Genomic DNA, 22,464 nt, shown 5'->3' with positions numbered 1-22,464 from the left:
GTTTCCATATGCTACAGCTCAGTGTCAGATAAGGTTCTCAGAACCAAATGTGAGCGCTGCTCAGGAGTTGGTACTAGCCCTGAGTTTTGTGAACACTCAGAAGTTATGCATTCAATATATTTTCAAAAACTGCGAAAATAGCAGATCTACATTTCAAGCTCACAATGTGTAGCGTTGCGACACATTCATATCAGCTGAATAGATCAGCAATTTTTCACCCTTCAGGGGTGGTTCTGGTTATAACGTAAACATGGGTTTTGGAAGGTGTCAGGTTATGGAATGTTGTGGGTTACCCTTCAGTGTGCAGTTATTTTATTGAGTCAAGGACAAGGTTGATCATTTATTGACACTGAATCCTCAATGCATGTGATAACTGTTCAGAAAATAGGGATGGTTTGAGACGTTTCTATTATTTGAGCACTTCCGGATGAAGAGCGGGGAATACCTTCTCCTCAAACTGGAACGTCATTAAGGGATATTGACACTTCTGACATCAAGTGAAAATCCAGAATAAAGGTGCACTTTATGTAGAATAGTAGAACAATGGAACTAAAACAGCGCCTACAGTTCTTGGAAGTGGCGATGTGTCTGAGAGCGATAGACCACAACATATAATATATCGTCACTGTCAGGCGGAAACCTTGTATGTCCAAAACCCTTACTTTTCAGAAATCTTTCAAAAAGAAAGAAAAAAATAACCTGTTCCAATGTAGTCAAAGTAGTTTTATTTATAAAAACCACAGGCACACTTAACCACTTTCACTTACATTAAAGGCCCATTCCCACTGGACCAGATAAACAGATAAAAATATCTGTCTCCATTCAAGTGGGTGGTAAGATACAGATAAAAAAGATCTGTCACAGATATTTTTATCTGTTTATCTGGTCCAGTGGGAATGGGCCTTAAGTCTTTCATAAACAAGCGAAAATAGCCGATCGCAATGCAACACGTTATAGCCGATCGCAACGCGACACACAGTACGTGTTATGAGTGTGTAGATCGGTTATTTCCTCCACTTTTGTGACACTCCTCCTGTATGACAAAGTTCTGCATTAAATTACGAAGAAGAAACAAGGAAAATAAACAAACCATTAAAAAAGCAGAAACATGGAGATACGAGGTTAGCGCCCGACAGCGATGATGCACTGTTTACAGAGGAGAGTCGCTCATGGAGCGGCGAGCAGTCAGCCGGAGAGTGATTGCTGCAAAGCTCTATGCTAATCCCGTCACGTCTTCCTCATCCCTGTCACACGGGCGCTTCAAGGGAGAAAAAAAAAATCGCCAAGGCGGGAAAGCGGCGTGACGATGTCATACAAAGGAAAGCACGGGAAGTTTATTTCACAGAAGAACAAAAGAAATCATCATCTCGACGGGAGATGCCAGCGGCGGGCGTCACACAAGAAACATCTTTTTCAGATAAAACACCGCAAGAAAAGACGCTGAAGACTGAGTGAAAACAAAAAAACAAAAACAATCAGCCTCTCGGGATACAAAACCTCTGGAAATTCTTGAGATAAACAACCTATGAATGAAAGATGACAGGGCGAAATAAATGTCCTCCTGGCCACCATACCGAGAGGTGTTACAATGGTTGAGAACCCCATCTTCTGGAACGCACATTCAGCCCACTATACTCTCTTATGATTCAATCTGTCTTCACGGTTTACTCTGCCTTCCTCTCAAAGGCCAAATTTTGTGCTCTGTCGTACGGTGGTTTCACAGAGGCTGAAACAACAAATAAATGATATAGAATAAATAATGCAAGAATGCAAGATAGAAGACAAAAGAAAAGCTTGAGGAGAAAAGGGTACAGTAGATGTAACCGGATTTGAAAAACGCTGGGTTTTTAAAATGTTGTCTATTTTTCCATTTCATTTATACTATATATGAAAGCAGAGAATCATAGCAAAAGTATGAGACGGTTAGACTGTAGAATAGATCACTAATTAGATTCAGTAAATCGTTTTGGAACTACAGATTATGGAATTGAATAGGAAAAAAAAGAGAGTAAACAGCCTTAAAGTGGTTTGCAAACACGCTCAGCTCAACCAGGAATAGCCTCAACTCCAAACAGCCAAGGAATTCTCAATTCGCAACAGTTTACTGTAGATGCCTGCCTGGCAATAATGCTAATCTGAATAAAAATAATAATAATTTGACTTAGGCCGCTGAGAATAAGTGGCCTTTGGGACGCATGCAAAGCAAACTGTGCTTAATCATATCTGGCATGGAATTGAGTGAGGAAATGGCAGACAGTTGAATAATTATTCATCCAGCATACATTATTCAACCTGGGTAACTGTCCATTACTTTAGTCAGGGCTGTCGCTTAGAATGAAGAATCCGAGGTCCCCCCCCCCCCCCCACACACACACACACACACACACACACACACACACACACACACACACACACACACACACACACACACACACACACACACACACACACACACACACACACACACACACACACACACGCACACACACGTTGATATTACTATACTTATACTTAATAGGATTTTAGGACAGAGGTTTTATAGATGATATTTTTACCGTATTCTTTCCTTCATTAACCCCAACCCTAAAAGCCATAGTTATACTTGATTGCACACCGATCTATAGCATCTAGCATCTACAAGCTACAATGCATCACACATATAGCGCTGTGATTGGGAGTTTGTAGATCTGCTATTTTTTTGGTGCACAACACAAGCATGCAACCATAAGTATAAATCACTCATAACTATAACTTCGACACAATTTTCCTAATTGTAACCAGAAAAAAACAACCATTTCCGTAGTGTACAAGGAAAACTGTCCTCACAATGACTATTCTCCAGTTCTACTATAATTGTGGGGACATTGGCAATACAAGTGCGCGCACACACACACACACACACACACACACACACACACACACACACACACACACACACACACACACACACACACACACACACACACACACACACACACACACACACACATAATCATGAAGATTCAATATATGTGAAATATAGTAGGCCTAGACGGTTGAGTATAGACATGGTCCGCATTGTTAAGAAACGTGGAGGTTCAACGTACATGTGGTTCGCAGAAAGGTAAAATGGCACCATTTTTCTTTGGCGATTGGGTTGTTAAGGCATACAGTACCACACAGTATGGCCTATTTTGAAAAATGCTCTTTGGTTTGAACACACACGTGCTCTCATACACACACGCGCACACGCGAGCAGTACACACGCACGCATGCACGAATGCGGACGCACACGCACACACGCACACACACACACACACACACACACACACACACACACACACACACACACACACACACACACACACACACACACTGTAAGTGTACTCACATTGATCGATGCTCCCGTCTGCATTCCCCTTCTCCTGCAAACGAGAGAACACACACAAAAGTGGTTATTATGGGCTTGCAGCAGAGAGAAGAGAGAGAGAGAGAGAGAAACACAGCCCTTGCTGCCTCTCTCCGGCAGACTCCCACATGAACCACCACGCTTCTTCCTCTTTCAGAGACGCGAGCAAGGACGTGTTAGACACATAACAGAGGGAGAGAGCAGGACGCAGACACAAACAGATGGAGATGGAGGATGGAGGGAACGTTACAAATAAAAAGGGCAGACACAGAGAGAGAGAGAGAGAGAGAGAGAGAAAGGGAGAGATGGAACATGGCATTTGACATGGAGGAGGAGAAAAAAAGATTTTCCACAGAGTCTTGCCTTGGGCTGGTTTATCCGTCCTGTCTGAGAACAACACTTGGCATTGAGTCAGTGTGTGAAGGCAGGGCTGGGCAGTATACAGTAGGGATGGGACAACAATCGCTAATATCGTTTATTGTGATAAAAAAACGCTATTGTGGAGTTTATCGTGAAATTGTCCTCCGTTATAAGCTAAGATGAATTTGTTTTGTTGCAAATTTGATATGCTCTTTTTTCACTCTACACAAATCGATAAGCCAAAATTAGAGGATCTACAAGCTCAAAACGCGAGCTTGTAGATCCGCGTTGTGAGCTTGTAGACTTATTTTGATTATCGCAAAAAAAACAAAAAACAATAATCGTTTGAGTTCATTTTCATATCGTCCCATGCACCCCTACTGCGCAGTAGCTTACAGCAGCTATACATTTCCCAGTAGCTTAACTACTTTCAAATGTATAGCTTTCAAGTATTAATCTATTTTTGGCTGTTTGCTAGCTGGTCACATGTCTGATATCTGCTGCTAAGTGATGTGTCTCACCTGCTCAAAAGACTGTGATATACTGTATGTCCTGCTATTTACAGTATATCTGCTGCTAAATGTTGGGTCTACTTTCACTAGAGCAGGGGTCTTCAACATTTTCAGGCCAAGGACCCCTTAGTTGAGAGAGAGATGAAGCAGGGACCCCCACAACCTGTTCATAGATTCCATATCATTTCATTGTTTGACAGCACAGTCATCAGTGTATTTTGGATTTATGTAAATTTGTGTTCTGATATTTAACCACTTGAACTGTCAATACTTCTCCCCTCTACACCAAACCTCTTTGCCGAAAATAGCCGATCTACAAGATTTGTAGATTTGCTATTTTTGGCTAAAGTTCTAAGAATCTGGCTAAAAAGGAGATACATTTTTTTCTTTCTATCAAACAAAGATTTGGAGGACCCCCAGTAGTAACTCTGCGGACCCCCTAGTTGAAGACCCTTGCACTAGACTGACTAGAGGCATATTCTGCCTAATTCTATTTCCATATTGACCAGGGCCTTTATGTATATTTGAAATCTTGTCTTGTCTTGTTTGTCTTGTGTTTCTCTATTCTTCGATTCTGCAAAACATTGAGGTGGTACAAACAATACATAATTCCACCCGCTCTTTCATAACTGTAAACTCGATGGGTAAACAAAAGCTGAAGTTGAAGGGTACAGTAGCTTGACAAAAGCGACATCACCACATTTTCAGCGGCACATCAATAATAAATGGCACAACAAGAAGAGTTTTGAGTGCAGTCGGTCCTTCAGAGAGAATTCTCCGTCTACATCCATTTGTAGCTTTCACACAGTCATACAGTATGTTTTATTCAATCACTCAATGTCACCACATGTCCCCACCCAGCCACATCACCAACATTAGCTACATAGCTTAGTGCAAGGGTTTTCAACAGGGGGTCCGGGACCCCTAGGGGGTCCTCAGAGTTACTATAGGGTGTCCTCCAAATCTTTGAGTGATAGGAAGTTTTTTCATATTCTTTATATTAACCACTTGAACCCTAGTGTTCATATTCTGAGACCAAAAATAGCAGATCTACAAGATCACAACGCGCGTCGAGAGCTTGTAGATAGGCTATTTTTGGCAAAGAGATTTGGTGTAGAGGGGAAAAAGATCAGACTAAGTACAGAGTGAAACGACACGTTTATTAAGTATTGACAGTTCAAGTTGGTTAAATATCTTAAAACACAAATTGACATGAATCCAAAATACACTGGTAATTGTGCTGTCAAACAATGAAAGTATATGGAATCTATGAAGAGGTTGTGGGGGTCCCTGCTTCATCTCTCTCTCAACTAAGGGGTCCTTGGCCTGAAAACGACCCCTGGCCTGGGCTAGAGAGAACATCTGCTAATCACAGCTTGGTCTCCTGGCCACTGCCAGGAGGAATACAACAGTCAGACGTCTGCCTCATTACTCCGACTACGTGGCTACGTGTGTGGTTAGGGTTAAGGTTAGGGTTAGGGTTAGGGTTAGGGTTAGGGTTAGTAATGGGGAGAGTCGGACGAACGCAATGTCGGACTAATGCATGTCGGAACAATGCTACACACCTGGCACTGCCGCCCCATAAGGTGAAAGGCTGGTAATGCAGAGTGATACTGACTCTAATACTATGATAAATATACAATATATTAAAAAGAAAAAAAGAAGAACGGCCTCAGAATAGCCTTGTGACTTCAAAATGACAGAGAGCACAAAGTCACATCCAATGGAAGCAGAAGCTAGGTATGGAAGTGCAGTATGGCAACACAGCAGGTATTATTAGGTTAATTATTCCACTCATATACTTTACTGTAGATATGAAGTTGAACTAGTCTGGAGCAGGGAGAGAAAGAGAGAGATTGAGAATATGTGCTTGCATGCATAAGAATGCGTGTGTGTGTGTGCGTGCGTGTGCAAGTATACAGTAGTTGGCATTTACATTATAGTGCTATATTAGTACTGTTAGATTGGCTAATTAATTACTCCAGGGACTGGAGCTATTGTACAGCAGCAGTATAGCGAGCAATTAAGGACTACTCAGGTTGTCCAAAATACCTTAATAAAATGCACCCGATGTATAAAAGGCTCTTACACAAAAAAAAGGTCTTGATGGCAAAATCAATACTGTATACTGATTTCACCTGTATTCGTTTATCCAAACTTTCAAAAAGATAGTTCACAATGCGTCGTATCAAGACGTGTTGTGAGCTTGTAGATCGTCTATTTTAGCTACTTTTATGTGACACTGTAGTATGACGAAAAAACTGTTGAAACATGATACAAGGACAGCAATTTTGTGGAAAAGTGTTGATTTATCATTTAATTTTTTTCGTCATCTATAATGACATGCCGAAAACAGGGACGCCAGATTGAAAGTGGTTATACGTAGGAATGCACAATTGAAAATGGTTTGCCACTTACAGTACTGTGGGCGGGTAAATGCTCAAATGGATGAAGACTAAATGGACAGCATTTACTGTACATTTACGCTCTTCCTGGACCACTGCTCTTTACAATGAATGTACTTTGCGTCACAATCACCCATTCATAACAACCACTGGCACAGTGGAACTGCAATACAGATTCCATGTTACACACGCGACACGCATAGGTAAGTTGTTTTGACCAGGGGATGCGAGAAGAAAAAACACTGTGAGAAGAAAAATGGCATGTTAATAAGACCGTCAATAAAGAATCATTACTCTCTTTCTCTCCCTCGCTCTGATGTAGGCAGCGAGAAGCAAGACATTTAGAATCGTAACCTTTGATTGACTGATAAACTAAATTGACACAAAGATTTAACTATGCTGGGCAGATTACAGAGAATGTTAATGACAGAAATCTATTCAGAATTACGTGTTTTTATACAGACTCCCCCACCCCCCCCTGTTCATCCAGCCTGTTCTGTCTCTGTTCACTGTACCCATCTGAAATAAAGCTTTAAGTGCGAAAAGAAAGAGGAAACAAAGATTCAGCATCAATGCAACTTAAATACACTATGCAGTCTCATGTGTCCCATATTTGAATACAAAGAACAGGAGTCAGGTGTGGAATATAGCAGTTCCTCCAACAAAGGAAATACACAGCAGAAATGGAGGTGTTGTGACAGTTTGCATGGTGCGGATCTGGTTAAGAGTAATGAGGCACAACGATAAAGAAACTATTTGCATATCTCGAAAAACCTCTTGACATAAACCTCTCTCCCTCTCTCTCTCCCTCTCTCTCTCTCTCACTTGTTATAATTGCAGACATACAGTACGTCCTAATCATGACAAGAGTACAACAAACTGTCTCCGTATCTTCTTGTGCGCTAGGTTACAGTTGTGTTGATTTGCTTCCCCAGACCAATACAAGCATACAGGTGAGAAACAAATGATCAAACAAAGCATTTACGCCAGAGATGTAAAAAGATTTGCACTACTAGACAATGCATTACATATACTGAATCTGGGCAAGGTTGCACCTGATCAGAGCCCTATTACATTTTTAATAATTTGTAGGCCACGCTTCGGGACGCTTTGTTTGTCATGGAAAAAAGTTATCTTCCACAAAGATGAAGGGTTGACAAAGTGATCAAAACAGGACAGACTGGTGTGCTAGACCAGTCCTCTCTCCATGCCCTCACAGGAGCCCAATGTGTCCCTACCAGAAAAGCTATTCTGAATGGTCTTACAAGGGTGTGCTAAAGATAAAGGTAGTACTGTAGTAAAAATTGGCGCTTAAAAATGTGAATAACAGATTGAGCCTCTTAACACAATGCCTGCCATAAAATCCTTAATACGTCTGGGAATGTCTTATCTGGTTGCCATGGTTACCAGGTAAACAGGTGCCATACCGTGCCAAATAGGGGCTGTTTTGGCACCAGGTGAGCAAAAACATTACATTTCCCATCAAGCTTAGCGGCCGATCCAGCCGTGAGCATTTCCTCATTGAGATCGGGTGCTCAGTGCTTCATTCTCCTCCCTGTTTCACAGTTCCATCGACAGGAGCCGTGTTATTGACTCCTGGCTGTGTCAGCTACGGTCGTGGTTGGGATTCTACTTCACCACGCTAAAGATCACATGTGCGCCCGTCATTCACGCGAGCACAACGCACACACGCCGGTAAGTTTAATGCATTTAATAATTGCGTCCAATGTGTTAATAGAAGGCTAGACTCATGCAGGGCAATGCTGTAAAAGAGTATTAACGCCACCAGCTTGGGGATAAAAGTAAATAATGCATTTATTTTTTTGTCAGTTATTTGTGACAAGGAAATGAAAGGAAAGAGGAACAGGGGAACAAGGTCTTGCAAGGAACAGCTGGACCTGGAAGTGCTAAGTGCAGACATTTCCGACAGTGGGTTGAACTGGGGAGAACAGCCAACTTACTCAGAAGTGGGGGACATTTGTCAATGGCCTGTGCTCTCTGGAGGAGCAAAGGGCTTAAGTGGAGTAAGTGAAAGGGGCTCCCACACATGGTTAGGGCTCATCCTGCGTGGAGCATGAATGCTCAACAAATCCCATGGCAGCACAACCGGACTGATCTAGGAGTTGACATGGTCTACGACAGGGCTTTTCAACGTTTCCAGGCTAAGGACCCCTTAGCTGAGAGAGAGATGAAACAGGGACCCCCTCTACATATTCTGTCAAATTGATTTCGTAGATAGATTCATAGACTTGTCTGACAGCGCCGTCATCAGTCTATGTTGGATTCGTGTTAATGTGTTTCTTCAGACATTTAACCACTTACAGTAAATCGCAGATACTTATTAAACGTGACCTTTCACTCAGTATTTGGTCTTTTTTTTACCTCTACATCAAACCTATTTGCCGAAAATAGCCAATCTACAAGCTCTCGAGGCATTGAAAGCATGTAAATCTGCTATTTCTGAAGGTTCTCCACAGAATAGGGATGCGAGGGTTCAAGTTGTCCCATTGCCGGGAAAAGCCCAAGAAGACATGGCACCCTTTTCACATTGGCCTATTATAGCGCCACCGCGAGGCCACAATAACCTACCTGACCTGGCGGAGACCTGTGCTCGGAAGATCACTGCTTCTAGTTATCTTTGAGGTGGCTGCTCTTCTGCCTGGAACACTACAGCATACATTTAATCAAATGGACCGGTGCCCCCCCCCCAACTACTCTGGAACGATGCAAGTCAGGAACGATGACATTTTTTTTTAGGAGAATAAACTTGACCTATAAAGATTTGGTATATCTGGTTTCGTCTTTCAGCGAGCCCACAATTATATGGAAAATATCCCAATAACTGGAAAAAGTAATTTATTTCATGCCTTCCATCTGTGGGCACCAAATAATGATTCATAATGGAGAAATAATTCTGGCCTGCTATTCTAAGCTGCATTATGTGCATGTCTTGGTAGAAACATTTGATAACAGGTAGTTTTAATATTGAGGCCACCCATTGTCAAGGTGTATTCAATCATTGTACCGTTTTGATAAAGGAGCCATACATGATTGTTGCCATAGCATTCATCCAGGTACACCTATTGCCATGATGCCACATGCAGTGACAAGGGGCGTCACAAAAGGGGAGGGGGAGTGGGACTGAGTTACCAGGGCCCAAGGTGGAGGGGGCCTTAATTATTTTATACTTTAGCTATTGAAAAATAGAAGATATACAAGCTCACAGCGCGGCACCCTGTGCAGCGCTGCAAGCTTGTGAATCCTTGTACCCAGGGCCCAGAATTTGGTGAATCCTTGTACCCAGGGCCCAGAATTTGGTGAATCCTTGTACCCAGGGCCCAGAATTTGGCGAATCCTTCTACCCAGGGCCCAGAATTTGGTGCGACACCCCTGGCGGTGACAACTGCATTTAACTGTACAGACTCCACTGCATATCATACTCTGCAGTCTAAAACTGCTCTAGCCCCATTTTTGAGAGCTACATTATGCCTCCATTTTGGCACCCATTTACACACACTGACTAAATAAGGGAGTCAAACACCGCCGCCGTTACAGACCGAACGCATTTAGTGGAAATGCGGTTTGAACAGCAGGGCAATTCCAAGCCAAGCTGTGTCTTGATATTATGGGATGTCGGCTGAATATGTCCACCCCCCCGCCGCCTCTATAAGGGGTTGCTGTGTAGGCACTCTAAATTCAAGCACCCATATGTTTTGTAACCCCCCCGCCCACACACACACACAGACACACACACACACACACACACACACACACACACACACACACACACACACACACACACACACACACACACACACACACACACACACACACACACACACACTCTTTAATTCCAGTCAACATAAGAACCCTCATGTGGAATTAGCTGTCTGCATGCCAAGTCAGCTGCCGCCGCTTCAGTATATTATTTGCTAAATGACAAAGGCGGTAGCCTCCCGCAGACTTTGATAAGGAGGAGTGTGTTGATACTTTTGACCCAGTCTGTAGAATATCCATAATGCTTGAAGAGGAGGGGGGAGGGGCAGATGAGGGCAGGGAGAGTGCCAGGAGAGACGATCCCATTCCATTTTAATACCCCGACAGTGGCACGCCGCGATAAGCCCGGTCTGCCTGCGTATTCACATACTACATTATTAGGCAAAGAAGGGCTCACGGAACGTACCTACTGTATATTCTCCCAACATTGTGTTGCTGTCAGGCAGAAACCATACCACTGGCAAGGTGTAATATCGATCCTGTGTGTGCATGTGTGTGTGTGTGTGTGTGTGTGTGTGTGTGTGTGTGTGTGTGTGTGTGTGTGTGTGTGTGTGTGTGTGTGTGTGTGTGTGTGTTTGTTTTAGTAATTCTCATGAAACATGTAGGGAATGACCAGTATTCTGCCCCCAAAAAACTATAATAAATGTTTGTATTGAAACGGTCACAAGGTCACAATCTAGGTCAAGGTAAAGTCAAATTAAATGGTGCATTCATCCAAAGCGCTTTACATAGATTGTGCATTACGTTCACCCATTCAAGCACACATTCATACACCGATGGAAGAGGAAACCATGCAAGGCTCATCGGGAGCAATTAGGGGTTCAGAGTCTGGCTCAAGGACACTAGCTCAAGGACACTGGGATCGAACTGGGAACATTGGCCACTCTACCCCTGAGCCACTGCTGTCAAGATATGACAGTTATCAGAAATATCTCTCATGGTCAATAGAGGATGGATGGGCAGATGCTCATGAATCTTGGTGGGAATGATCAGAGGGCTGTCCTGAAGAGATTATGCAAGTTTTGGGTTGAAAATGCCAGAGGTCAAGGTCACAATCAAAAGACATAAACGAGGAGATGTACAAAGATGTGGGCAGGATTTACACCCCTGATGCCTTTATTTAAAGTTGTACTATGTACAATATGTACATAGTACAATGTACTATGTAATAGTTGGTGATGTCTGCAGTTTTTTAGATCTAAGGTTCAGATTATTTGTCACATGTGGCATCTAATCAATTTCTCTTGCCAGACACCAGTTCTTCTAGCAGGCGAGTTAGACAAATAGTAGGCTAATCCAAAACACAAGTAGGACTATTGTACATGGCTTTACATTTTGCTGCTTTTCATGCTAATGAGTGTAATAATTTAAAGTGCAGAATCTTGATTCCTTGTCCACTCAAAATGTTCACTAAGTGCAGGTTTTTGGTATTTATTTTTTGCGCAGCCCAACATTACCTGTTCGAGTTCGTTGGCCTGAAACCAGCCCTACCCACATGGAATATTTTAAATAAATTAATAAGAAATGGAACCAACTCCAACCACATCCACATATTATTGAAAATGACAGAACAATTACTAACATGCATGAGGTCGTAGAGGGGTTTAATTCATTCTTTGTGAGTGTGGGACCTAATCTGGCAAATGAAATCAACCCTCCCATAGGGGGTGGTGTTGCTCAGTTTACACATGAAAGGAATCCACACTCAATTTTCCTAAAAAGTACTGATAAAATGGAAATCATTGATATTGTCCACAAATTCAGCAATAAAAAATCTACAGATGGTAATGATATCGATATGGCTCTTATAAAAAAGGTTATTTATGATCGATGTGGCTGACCCTTTAACTCACATATGTAATCTTTCTCTAAAAACGGGCACCATCCCCAATCAAATGAAAACAGCCAAGGTGATCCCTGGGGACAAACATCAATTTACTAATTACAGGCCAATTTCATTACTGTCACAGTTCTCTAAATTACTGGAAAAAATATTTGCTGCACGGTTGGACAACTTCATAGATAAACATAATATATTAATAGATAGTCAGTATGGATTTAGAGCGGGTCGGTCAACCTCTATGGCATTGACGGAATTAATTGAAGAACTGACCTCATCAATCGATGATAATAAATATGCACTAGGATTTTTTATAGATCTAAAGAAAGCTTTTGATACAATTAATTACGATATTTTATTAAATAAAATAGAAAGATATGGTATTAGAGGGGTAGGACTTAATTGGATTAGAAGTTACATTGAAAACAGACAACAGTATGTTCAGATGGGTGAGTACAAGTCAACCAGCTCACTCATCACTTGTGGGGTGCCACAAGGCTCCATATTAGGTCCTAAATTGTTTTTATTATACATAAATGACATCTGTAAGGTCTCTAATATCTTTAAATATGTTATTTTTGCTGACCACACCAACATCTTTTGCGCTAGGGAGAACCTCCAGCAGCTATTAGATGAGGTCTCAGAGGAACTGGACAAACTAAAACTGTGGTTTGATATAAATAAATTATCACTTAACCTTAAAAAAAAACTAAATTTATGATCTTTGGTAATAAAAAAATACAATTGGATACACCGGTTGAGCTAAAGATTAACAATGTAAAATTAGAAAGAGTATACGAGAACATTTTCTTGGGGGTGATCATAGACCACAAATTCAGCTGGAAACCTCATATAAAGTATGTCCGGTCTAAAGTGGCAAGAAGTGTGGGTGTCCTTGGCAAAACTAGGGAGGTGTTAAATTATAAGTCATTGTTAACATTGTATAACACTCTAATATTACCATATCTGTCTTATTGTCTAGAGGTGTGGGGAATACATATCAAAGTAACTTACAGCCGTTAGTTATAGCCCAAAAAAGAGCAATAAGAATAGTACATAAGGTAGGCTATTATGACCATACAAATGAACTGTTCCTAAGGTCGTCTATAATGAAGCTATTTGATTTAATTGAATATAGAACAGCTCTATTTATGTTTAAGGTACAGTAAGGAATAAATTGCTTCCAAGGAACATTCTTCAAATGTTCAGTGATAGGGGAGGGGGGTATGATTTGAGATGGGAACTTAACTTAAAACAGAGCAGTGCTTTTACCACTCGGAAGAGTATGTGCATATCCGTTTGTGGAGTTAAAATCTGGAATGGCTTGACTGAGGAGGTAAAGCATAGTATTAATATCTTACAATTTAAAAAACGTCTCAAACTTATAAATCTTGCAAAATATAATTCTAATACATAAAGTAAGGTGGTTAGACTCATGATGATTGAGTAATGGCAGATATGGTGATATTGGTGGTTAATGGTGGTGGGGACGAGAAGGACCATTTAATAAATGATGATATTGACATTGATAAAGATAATAATAGTTTTATTTCTATTATGAAATACACTATAACTCCATGGAGGGGGAAAAGGTGTAGACTAGCATCATTCTGGATACTGGGATATCTTTGTTTTGGCAATCTATTTTGGTTGTCTGTTTTGTTTTTTGTTTTGTCTTTGGTTCTTTTCTGTTGTTTGAATCGTCTGTAACTATGTTTATATCTGTAGGATAGGCACTTACAAGCTCTAAGCTTCAGCCTACTCCCTTTGCTCACCAAAACAGTACAAAATATGTATGTTGTTGATGTATAATATGATTTTGTTGATGTATCTTGTACTGTGAGGATGATCAAATAAACTAAACTAAACTACCCGACAGGCTTTTTCTGACCCTGTCAGGCTAAAACTGATAATTGTAATTTGCCCTCTAAGTGTTTCCATTAATTGTAACTATGCTTCTGTATTTTCAAGAGACAAAATAGTTTCTGAGAGACAAAATAAAATGACAGAAGCAGACATACTCCTTCCAAATGAATGTGCTAATCTCTTCCACACAGAAGGGAAAAGCAGGGCAGGTGGAGAGGATTTTCTATGGCTAATACATTCATTAAGTACAAATAATAATTATGTTTGTTTGGTAGTAGTAAGTGGATTAGAACGACTTTCCTGTGCAAATTAAACTCGTCACATTACTTCTGTCTGTCATAACAACTCAAGCATTCGTTAATGCAACTGCAACAGTCTTCACCCATTGACCATAATGAGTTGAAAAAGAAAGGTTGTCCAATTCCTTTCTTTTGGTTTTTCTTTTTTCTTTTTTTTTGTTCAGTGTTCGTGCTCGGTGCAGACACTGTGAGTGTCAAAATAAACACGTCAAGGTATTTCGTTTTTCAGGACTGAAGCTTCAACGGAGATGGCGACTGGTTAGGAAACAACTTTGTTGCTATCTGCTTCATCTGCCATCATAGGAACATTCGACTCGCTGCCAATGACCAATTTCACACATTCGCTTTCCCCCCCTCAATCCTTCATTCTTATCTCACCCCTGTCTCTTCCCCATCTGCCTTCACTGGGTGTGGGTTTTTGTTATTTACTGTACCACCTTTTCTCTCATCTCATGTGTAGTTTTCATTACCTTTAGACCAGGGGTGGGTACTGACTTTGATAACTTGTGAAGGGCCACACACTGGACAGTTGAATTGAAACGTGGAACACACAGTGCTCAATTATGTTAAAACGGCATGAATTTTGGTAGACAATATGATAGACGTTAGATGTTTTACAATAGGCTATTTACCAGGCTAACAAGAATATTCTGTAAAAAATGACTTCTTTTTAACAGCTGTGACACTCTGCTGTACCCTGAGGCTACGATGAAAAGATAACTTACATAAAACAATGCAGTATCAACTTTTAAATGAACCAACTTTAATGTATAACTTGCCAGTTGTATTATATGCACCACTTCATAAGTCACTGATATACTGTTATAAATATGGACAGGCATTGAATGAAAAGGGCATTGGAGAAAGGTTTGCATCAGGGACTGGAGAAATAAGACTTAGGGCTTTTTATGTAGTATTAATAATTTAAGAAAAGAAACATTTACAGAGTGATAATACATTATAGAAGCTATTCTGCATGGATTAAATGCAGGTGTGTCTTGATGAAACCTGAGGTATAATCATTTCACTGCGTTACAATACAGCACCAGCTTTATTGGGTGACAAAGAAATTGGGTGACAAAAAACACCATTGAACGGCTAATTGCACTACAGCGATAGTCATTCTGTTCAGTGCGTAGTGGCTTTTAAACCACCACTGTAAATCAAGTGTGTAAAGCGTGACATAAGTCTGAAAGGTTTTCTTTAGTGCGGTGGTTCTGGGACTCCCAGGGGTCCTTGAGGGGATTCCAGGGGGTCCACGGCAAAATGTGTTAATATGTCAAAACCAATGGTTTTCAACCTTTTTCACATCAAGGTCCATTATTTATTGGGCATTCAAGCCACGGACCATCATTTGATGACATTTAGCCTCTCAGACCCAAAACGTAGAATATGTTATCGTTGGATACACTTTTGTCCACTATTCCATGCTGTATTGATGTATTAGGAGATGACAGGCACACGTTGATCAAAATAACAATTCTTCAACATTATCTATTGTGTTGATTTCGTATAAAGTAAGTAATGCAGATGTTTAACAATAATTTCATTCTTGATAGCGTAAAATGAAACGGGTCCATTTGGTTTCATTTTACACTCTCAAGCGTTAAAGGTCTATAAGGGTCCATTTGGTTATCAACTCTCCATCATTTAGCTGGGGACCACCTGGAATCCCTTCAAGGACCACTGGGGGTCCCCGGACCATTGGCTGAAAACCATTACTTTAAATCTACATACGTACATCAACTATTTGAAAATAGTCGCATCGTCACATTGTTGTGAGAAAGTTTGGAGTATTTTCTGATGGGGGTCACGGCCAACTACATGACAAGAAAAACGTTTGAGAAGTGCTTTAGTGTTAGCAAGGTGACATGATTGAATAGTAAACAGATCTGCCAGGCTGGTTTGTGATTGCTTTCATGCGAACAATAGACACACGCATGAAGAAGAAGAAAAATCCATCTCTTTATATAACCATCGCAAACCCCTTCGACGGTTTTCAAGCAGTTGCCAAAATCAGGCCCCCTGTGGGCTCGTGTAAAATCTTGCACAAACCCTGGAAGCATAGAATTCTTGAATTTCAGGGAGTTTGACAAGCTCAAGTGTAGGAGGCATTAGAGGTTGGTTGGCCTGAATTGGCCTCCGTCAGACTATTTTCAGTCAACTTTTCTGGAGGTTAACAACTCAACTTGGCTGACACGGACACAGAGCTCCAGAATTCTTGTCTGTGCTCTGTTTTCTTCAAGTTTGTCTCACTGGTGCTGCTTGTTCGTCTTTCGTTCAAACTGATTTCCACTGGTCCCACCGACAAGGGAGCAGTGTTGTTGGTAGAAGTATTCTGATTTCTAAAGTAAAAGCAGCAATTTTAGTTACAAGTAAAAGTTGCATTAAGTAGTGTAGCATTGCCATTAAAATACATCTACTAATTATGAATGTCCCATGTCCCAACTTGCCGATCTACAAGCTCACAACGCGGCTCTATGCTAGGCCTGCAAGTGTTTCCCACACAAAACCGCTTTGCCAAAAAAATAGCAGATCTACAAGTTAACAACGCGTTGCAACACAACACAATGCTCGTATAGTTACTGGCATCTCATGCCCCCTCTCCTCAGATGCTGTGAGCTCCAAGGCACCAAGGCATATGCGCTACGGGATTTGTCAACTCACAGTTTAGGCATGAAAGGAATAAAGGAAAAATTGCTGGCGCTGGTTATTCCTTCCTGAAGCTTTCCACGACACACGCCACATAATTATGTGATCCAATTAACCCCGAGGGTCGACTTTAAAGTCTGCTGCCAATTGACAGCTTTTTAGTTCCCTGTTCTGGCTGGATAGAGGGGGGGGGGATGCCTGGGACTGTGTTTTTTGCGTTAAGGGATGTAAGGGGACAGAACCACTGGGGCAAAATGACATTGCGAAGCCAGCTGCCAAACTGGCAGAGCCCGAAGTGAGTCAGACCTGGAACAGACCAGGGGGTGCACGCTTCATTTCACAAAGAATTGGGGGGACCACAGGGCTGAGCGGTGTGTGTGTGTGTGTGTGTGTATTCTTTAGTTGTTGCAAATGTCATGCTATATTTAAACTGTGCCTTATGTTATGTCGTTAACACATGTTAACCACTTGAATCCCAGCATGGGAGGAACATCAGCCAATAATAGACGATCTCCAGTACAACAAGCTGACAATGTGTCGATTTGGTGGCGCGTTGTGAGTTTGTACAGCAGATCGGATATTTTTGGCAACGTGATTTAATGTAAATGGAAAAGGGCTGTCCAAGTACAGAGTCAACTCAGGTGCAGTTTACTAAGTCTAGAGGGTTTTTAAGGATGATGTTCAAGCTTGATAGAACAAAAGTTTCTTGAGTAAGTCATGAAACCCCTAACGAATTAGCTGAAGTAGGCTACTTTGGTTGAACTCATTCAAAAAATGCAGCCGTGAAATAGCAGAAATTAAACATTAGGAGAGCATTTAACTTATTCCCTCAAATCCATATTGCATGTGAACTCAAAAACAGAGGCTGGGGTTTAAAATATAATTAGACTTAAATATAGAAGTACATGGAAGATTAAAAACAAATTGGCTGTAAAGCAGACAGCACACTTCAGAAGAAGTCCAATTTTTTCAGCTTGCTGGAACCAAAGAAGTTCTCTGTGGACTAAATAGTTTTATACTTGATGTGGTTTCACTGACCATTCAGTTATCAGTTAAGAACCCACCCATTCAGTATAGAACAGTAGGCTGCCCATGCTATTAAGAGCGGGTGTCCTCATAAGCATAAGATACAACAAACAGCCACTCAACAGCAATGGCTGCTGGGAAGAACTTCCATTATTTGGATGCTCTGAGGGCTCTATTTTGATTGTCTTAAGTACCAGCTCTTATGACTTAACTTAAAGGCCTGTCCATACTGTCTCCGACCAACTTTTCGTCGGAATGTCCGGTTAAAGTACAAAATGACATCACTCGCATCTTCTGAAAAGCATTACCCCAAATTAGAGTTGCACGTCGGAAAGTCGGAAATCACCGACGCAAAGTTCAGTGGTCGGAGACAGTATGGACAGGCCTTTAAGTTAAGGCATAAGAGCTGGTATACTTAAGACAATCAAAATAGAGCCCTCAAAGACATACAAGAGGAGGGGACGCTACAGCAGAGAGGTAATTGAAAAAAACCTCTGTCCTAAAATGTGGATATCTATTAAGTATAAGTATAGTAATATCAACGTGTGTGTGTGTGTGTGTGTGTGTGTGTGTGTGTGCGTGTGTGTGTGTGTGTGTGTGTGTGTGTGTGTGTGTGTGTGTGTGTGTGTGTGTGTGTGTGTGTGTGTGTGTGTGTGTGTGTGCGTCAATCATATCAGAGGGATGCACTTGTGAATAATTTTGTGTGACTGATAACTATTTCTCTCTCTGTCTCTCGCATCCTCTTCCTCTGTCCGTCTCTCTCTCCGTTCCCGTCAGATAAATTCTGTTACTGCAGAAGACAAATGAGTGAAAAGAGAGAGAGAGAGAGAGAGAGCGAGAGAGCGAGAGAGCGAGAGAGAGCGAGAGAGCGAGGGAGCGAGAGAGAGAGAGAGACACACACACACACACACACACACACACACACACACACACACACACACACACACACACACACACACACACACACACACACACACACACACACACACACACACACACACACACACACACACACACACACAGGATCCCGGCCTCTCAGACTGAATGGTAACTACAGTATGCCACCCTATAAACTGTGCTCTCTAAAATGCAGTTTGTTTCCTTTATTTTGCACATTCACACTTGGACGCCCCAAGATCTGTAAAGTGCACTCGCTTGGTGTAAAATGCACAATTAATCTCTGGGTGTGGAATAAATGAGCTGAGAGGAAGGAAAGGGAAAGAGAGAGAGAGAGAGAGAGAGAGAGATGTGCCAGAGGGAGTGAGGGGATGAGGAGAATACAAGGGAGTGTAGCATTGATGGAAACAAGCCCTCAGGGGCTTTTTGTGTTGTCATTATTTTAGCATTGTTGTATAACTGTAGTTTTTCTATTCAATCAATCGATGGAGAAAAGAGGAAGTCACCCCCTAACCCATGTTTATGTGTCAAGGATATTAAAGGAGCTATAGTTAACTTTTTCTTGAAAAACGGACGCTAAAATAAAAATGTTTCGAAAATATTTCATAAAAAAGATTAAGCTTCATATATGTGTTTCTATTCAAAAATTACCACAAAAAGCGTAAAATAATGATAAAATAATCATTTTGGCCATTGTCAGACCGACTTTGTTTATATCCCTTATCAATCCATATAAAAGAATAAAAGGGGGATATAAACAAAGTCAGTCTGACAATGGCCAAAATGATTATTTTATCATTATTTTACGCTTGTTGTGGTCATTTTTGAATAGAAACACATATATGAAGCTTAATCTTTTTTTTTTTTCGAAACATTCTTTTTTTATTTTAGCATCCGTTTTTCAAGAAAAGTTGACTATAGCTCCTTTAAAGTTAACTACAACTAACAAAGTAACACAAACTAGAATAAAACGAAAGAAAGTAAAATTACTGAAAAAAGAGAATGGAAAAGCGGTGCTTGACAAAAACAAAAGTTAACCAAAACAAACAAAAGTTTTCATGCTTGTCAATTCACTTCAGCCAAGTATTTTTGGCCACAGTTGAAATCTATCCACCAATTAAGGTTTTAGCTATGCCAATTTTGACTGCCTACGTAAAGTGTTGTGTATTTTAATTAGACAATACTTTTTCTGACCTTTTTTATCTTGACCCTGACAAATACCAAATAAATACAAAAAACTAAAATGCCAATGAAAACTGCACAACCTAAGCCTTTTCACAAAATACAAAGAAGAAGAATACAAAGAGTGAAAACAAAGAAGAGGAAAAATGAATGTCATTTTAATAAAACTCTAGCCATGGTGCTTGCACGCATGCACGTGTGCGACTGTGCGTTAGGGATGGGACGATAAGCGATATTATCGTTTATCGGGATAAAAAACACTCGGGATCAATTCACCTTTTATTTGCAGAGCTGCATACCATTCGGTACCATCCGGTACCATTCAAACCCTCTATTGGTAAAACGTACTTATAATATACATACTTGATTCTTTTTTTCACTCTACCAAATCTCTTTGCCAAAAAGTAGCCGATCTACAAGCTCACAACTCGTGGCAACGTAGATCACCAATTTTTTGGCAAATGTTCCGCCCCAGGATAATGAATGTTTGGGATATTTTGACTATGGCAATAATATCGAAATGTTCATATCGTCCCAACCCTACTTGCGTGCATGTGTGCGTTGGTGTGTTACCATTGAGTGTGGATCCTGTGTGGAGCTGAGGTGTTGTGTGCTGGCTGCATCCTTCCCGCCTCTCCCATGGCTCTTGTGGCCCTCGGCCCTCCAGCACGCGGAGGTCACCAGCAGAATGGCTCCGGCCACAGCCCAGACACCCAGGCTGCCCATCAGCGTCTACCTGGATGGAAGAATGAGACAGTTACTACACTGATGTGTCTGTCGTGGAATTCCGGATCAATCAGTAATCAATGACGCAATTAGGAGACCAGACAATATTCTAGGTCAGCGGTAGGCAACCTTATAGGCACGGGTGCCAACATTGGCACAGGGGAGGGTGATCACCAGCACACTGGCAGAAGTGTGAGAGGATTTTTATTTAAAAAACAAATCTTTTTTTTTAAATGTGGTCAATTAAATGAAGTTAGCTCATTTATAGAAAATTACATCTTGCACAAAATTCTACCTTCATTAAAGGGGGGGGGGGGGGCAAAGTGCTGCTGACATGGTAAACATGATAAAAATGTTAAAACAGCAAAAATGTAACAATGATAGACCACAAGATAGACCCCTGGTAGTCAACAAAGTATGCTATAGGGTTTAAAGGTGCAGTGTGCTTAAAAGTGGTTAACCTTTGTTCATGGAGAGAAACCTTGAGCCATGCGGGAGCATTTCGCTGTTACCCAACTCTAACCCTTGCCTTAAACATAACCTCCGTGGGTTGAGTCGCTAACCCTCCCGACGCTCCTTTGTTGAAATGACGGTCGTTCGAAAGAGCGAGATTTCCCCGAGCCATGCCCAGTCTCCACAGTAATTCAGATGAATTTTAAAATGAAATGTTATCCTTCCTCGCCCCCACACTAGACCCTTTTCTACAAGTTCAGCATACCACACATCATTGAAACAGCAAAACAATGAGAAGACAGCCTCATCATAACGTTGTGGTTCCGCTATGCAATCTGTAACTGTGGATTACAAGGTGAGCCGTTTCTGAATCAAGCAGCAACAGACCTATTCACAAGCAACCAACACGTAAAAATGAATTTGACATTTTGACAGGCGTTAACAATGATACTAATTAAGGTTGCTTTCCATTCAGGGTGCTGCTATTGTGCATGTTAGCTCACTGGAAAGGCTTTGCTACACTAAATGAAACAGAACCTTAATTATCAGTGGAGCAACTATTTTATTTCTCACCCACCTTTGGAGTTGCATCATGGCAAGGAAACCCAAACCTCTACCAAAGATGCCTTAATTGGACCCAGGGTCATCATTTTGGGGTCGCAATTGCCACCCCCTAGTAGTGTTCACATTTAACCAAATGCAGTTCTTTTATGCATATTTGCACCTGAACTTTCTTTGCACATTAATCTGATATCAGATATACATCTCAATCCATGCACAGCTCTGAACCGAGTTTTGAGCGGCATGACAGGCCTGCATTATAAACTACAAGCATATAGAGTCATTGGTCATGAGTCAATTCATTCCAGTGGGAGAAGTGAACATGAACAAAGATTAGGACTGATTTTGTTTTTGCAGTGCATATGTCCAGAACATAGTGGACATGCACAGGCCAATTAAGCCAGCAGTTTTTGTAATTTCTGGTTGCCATGACAAATCTGAGATCCGCTTCTCAGAAGCAGAGAGAACAACAACAGACTAGAGCAGAGGGAACTAGAAGCAGTGCTCTTCCGAGCACAGG

General features: G+C 41.2%; 1 protein-coding gene across 1 annotated transcript in view; it reads right to left on the bottom strand.

The window, feature by feature from the left end:
- The window catches only part of fstl4 (follistatin-like 4), a gene marked incomplete at both ends in the record, with an annotated part of 295,755 nt that extends 274,825 nt beyond the window's left edge, over positions 1-20,930 (bottom strand). The window contains 2 exons of the mRNA XM_080749030.1: positions 3,371-3,404; positions 20,778-20,930. Coding sequence (XP_080605156.1) covers positions 3,371-3,404; positions 20,778-20,930 — 187 coding nt within the window. The remainder of the gene's footprint in view (positions 1-3,370; positions 3,405-20,777) is intronic.
- Between the last annotated feature and the right edge of the window lie 1,534 nt (positions 20,931-22,464).

This window comes from Nannobrachium achirus (assembly GCF_963921795.1).
Source record: "Nannobrachium achirus genome assembly, chromosome: 19".
Lineage (NCBI taxonomy): Eukaryota > Metazoa > Chordata > Actinopteri > Myctophiformes > Myctophidae > Nannobrachium > Nannobrachium achirus.
The sequence above is the reverse complement of the archived record's forward strand: the minus strand, read 5'-3'. Positions and strand labels throughout refer to the sequence as shown.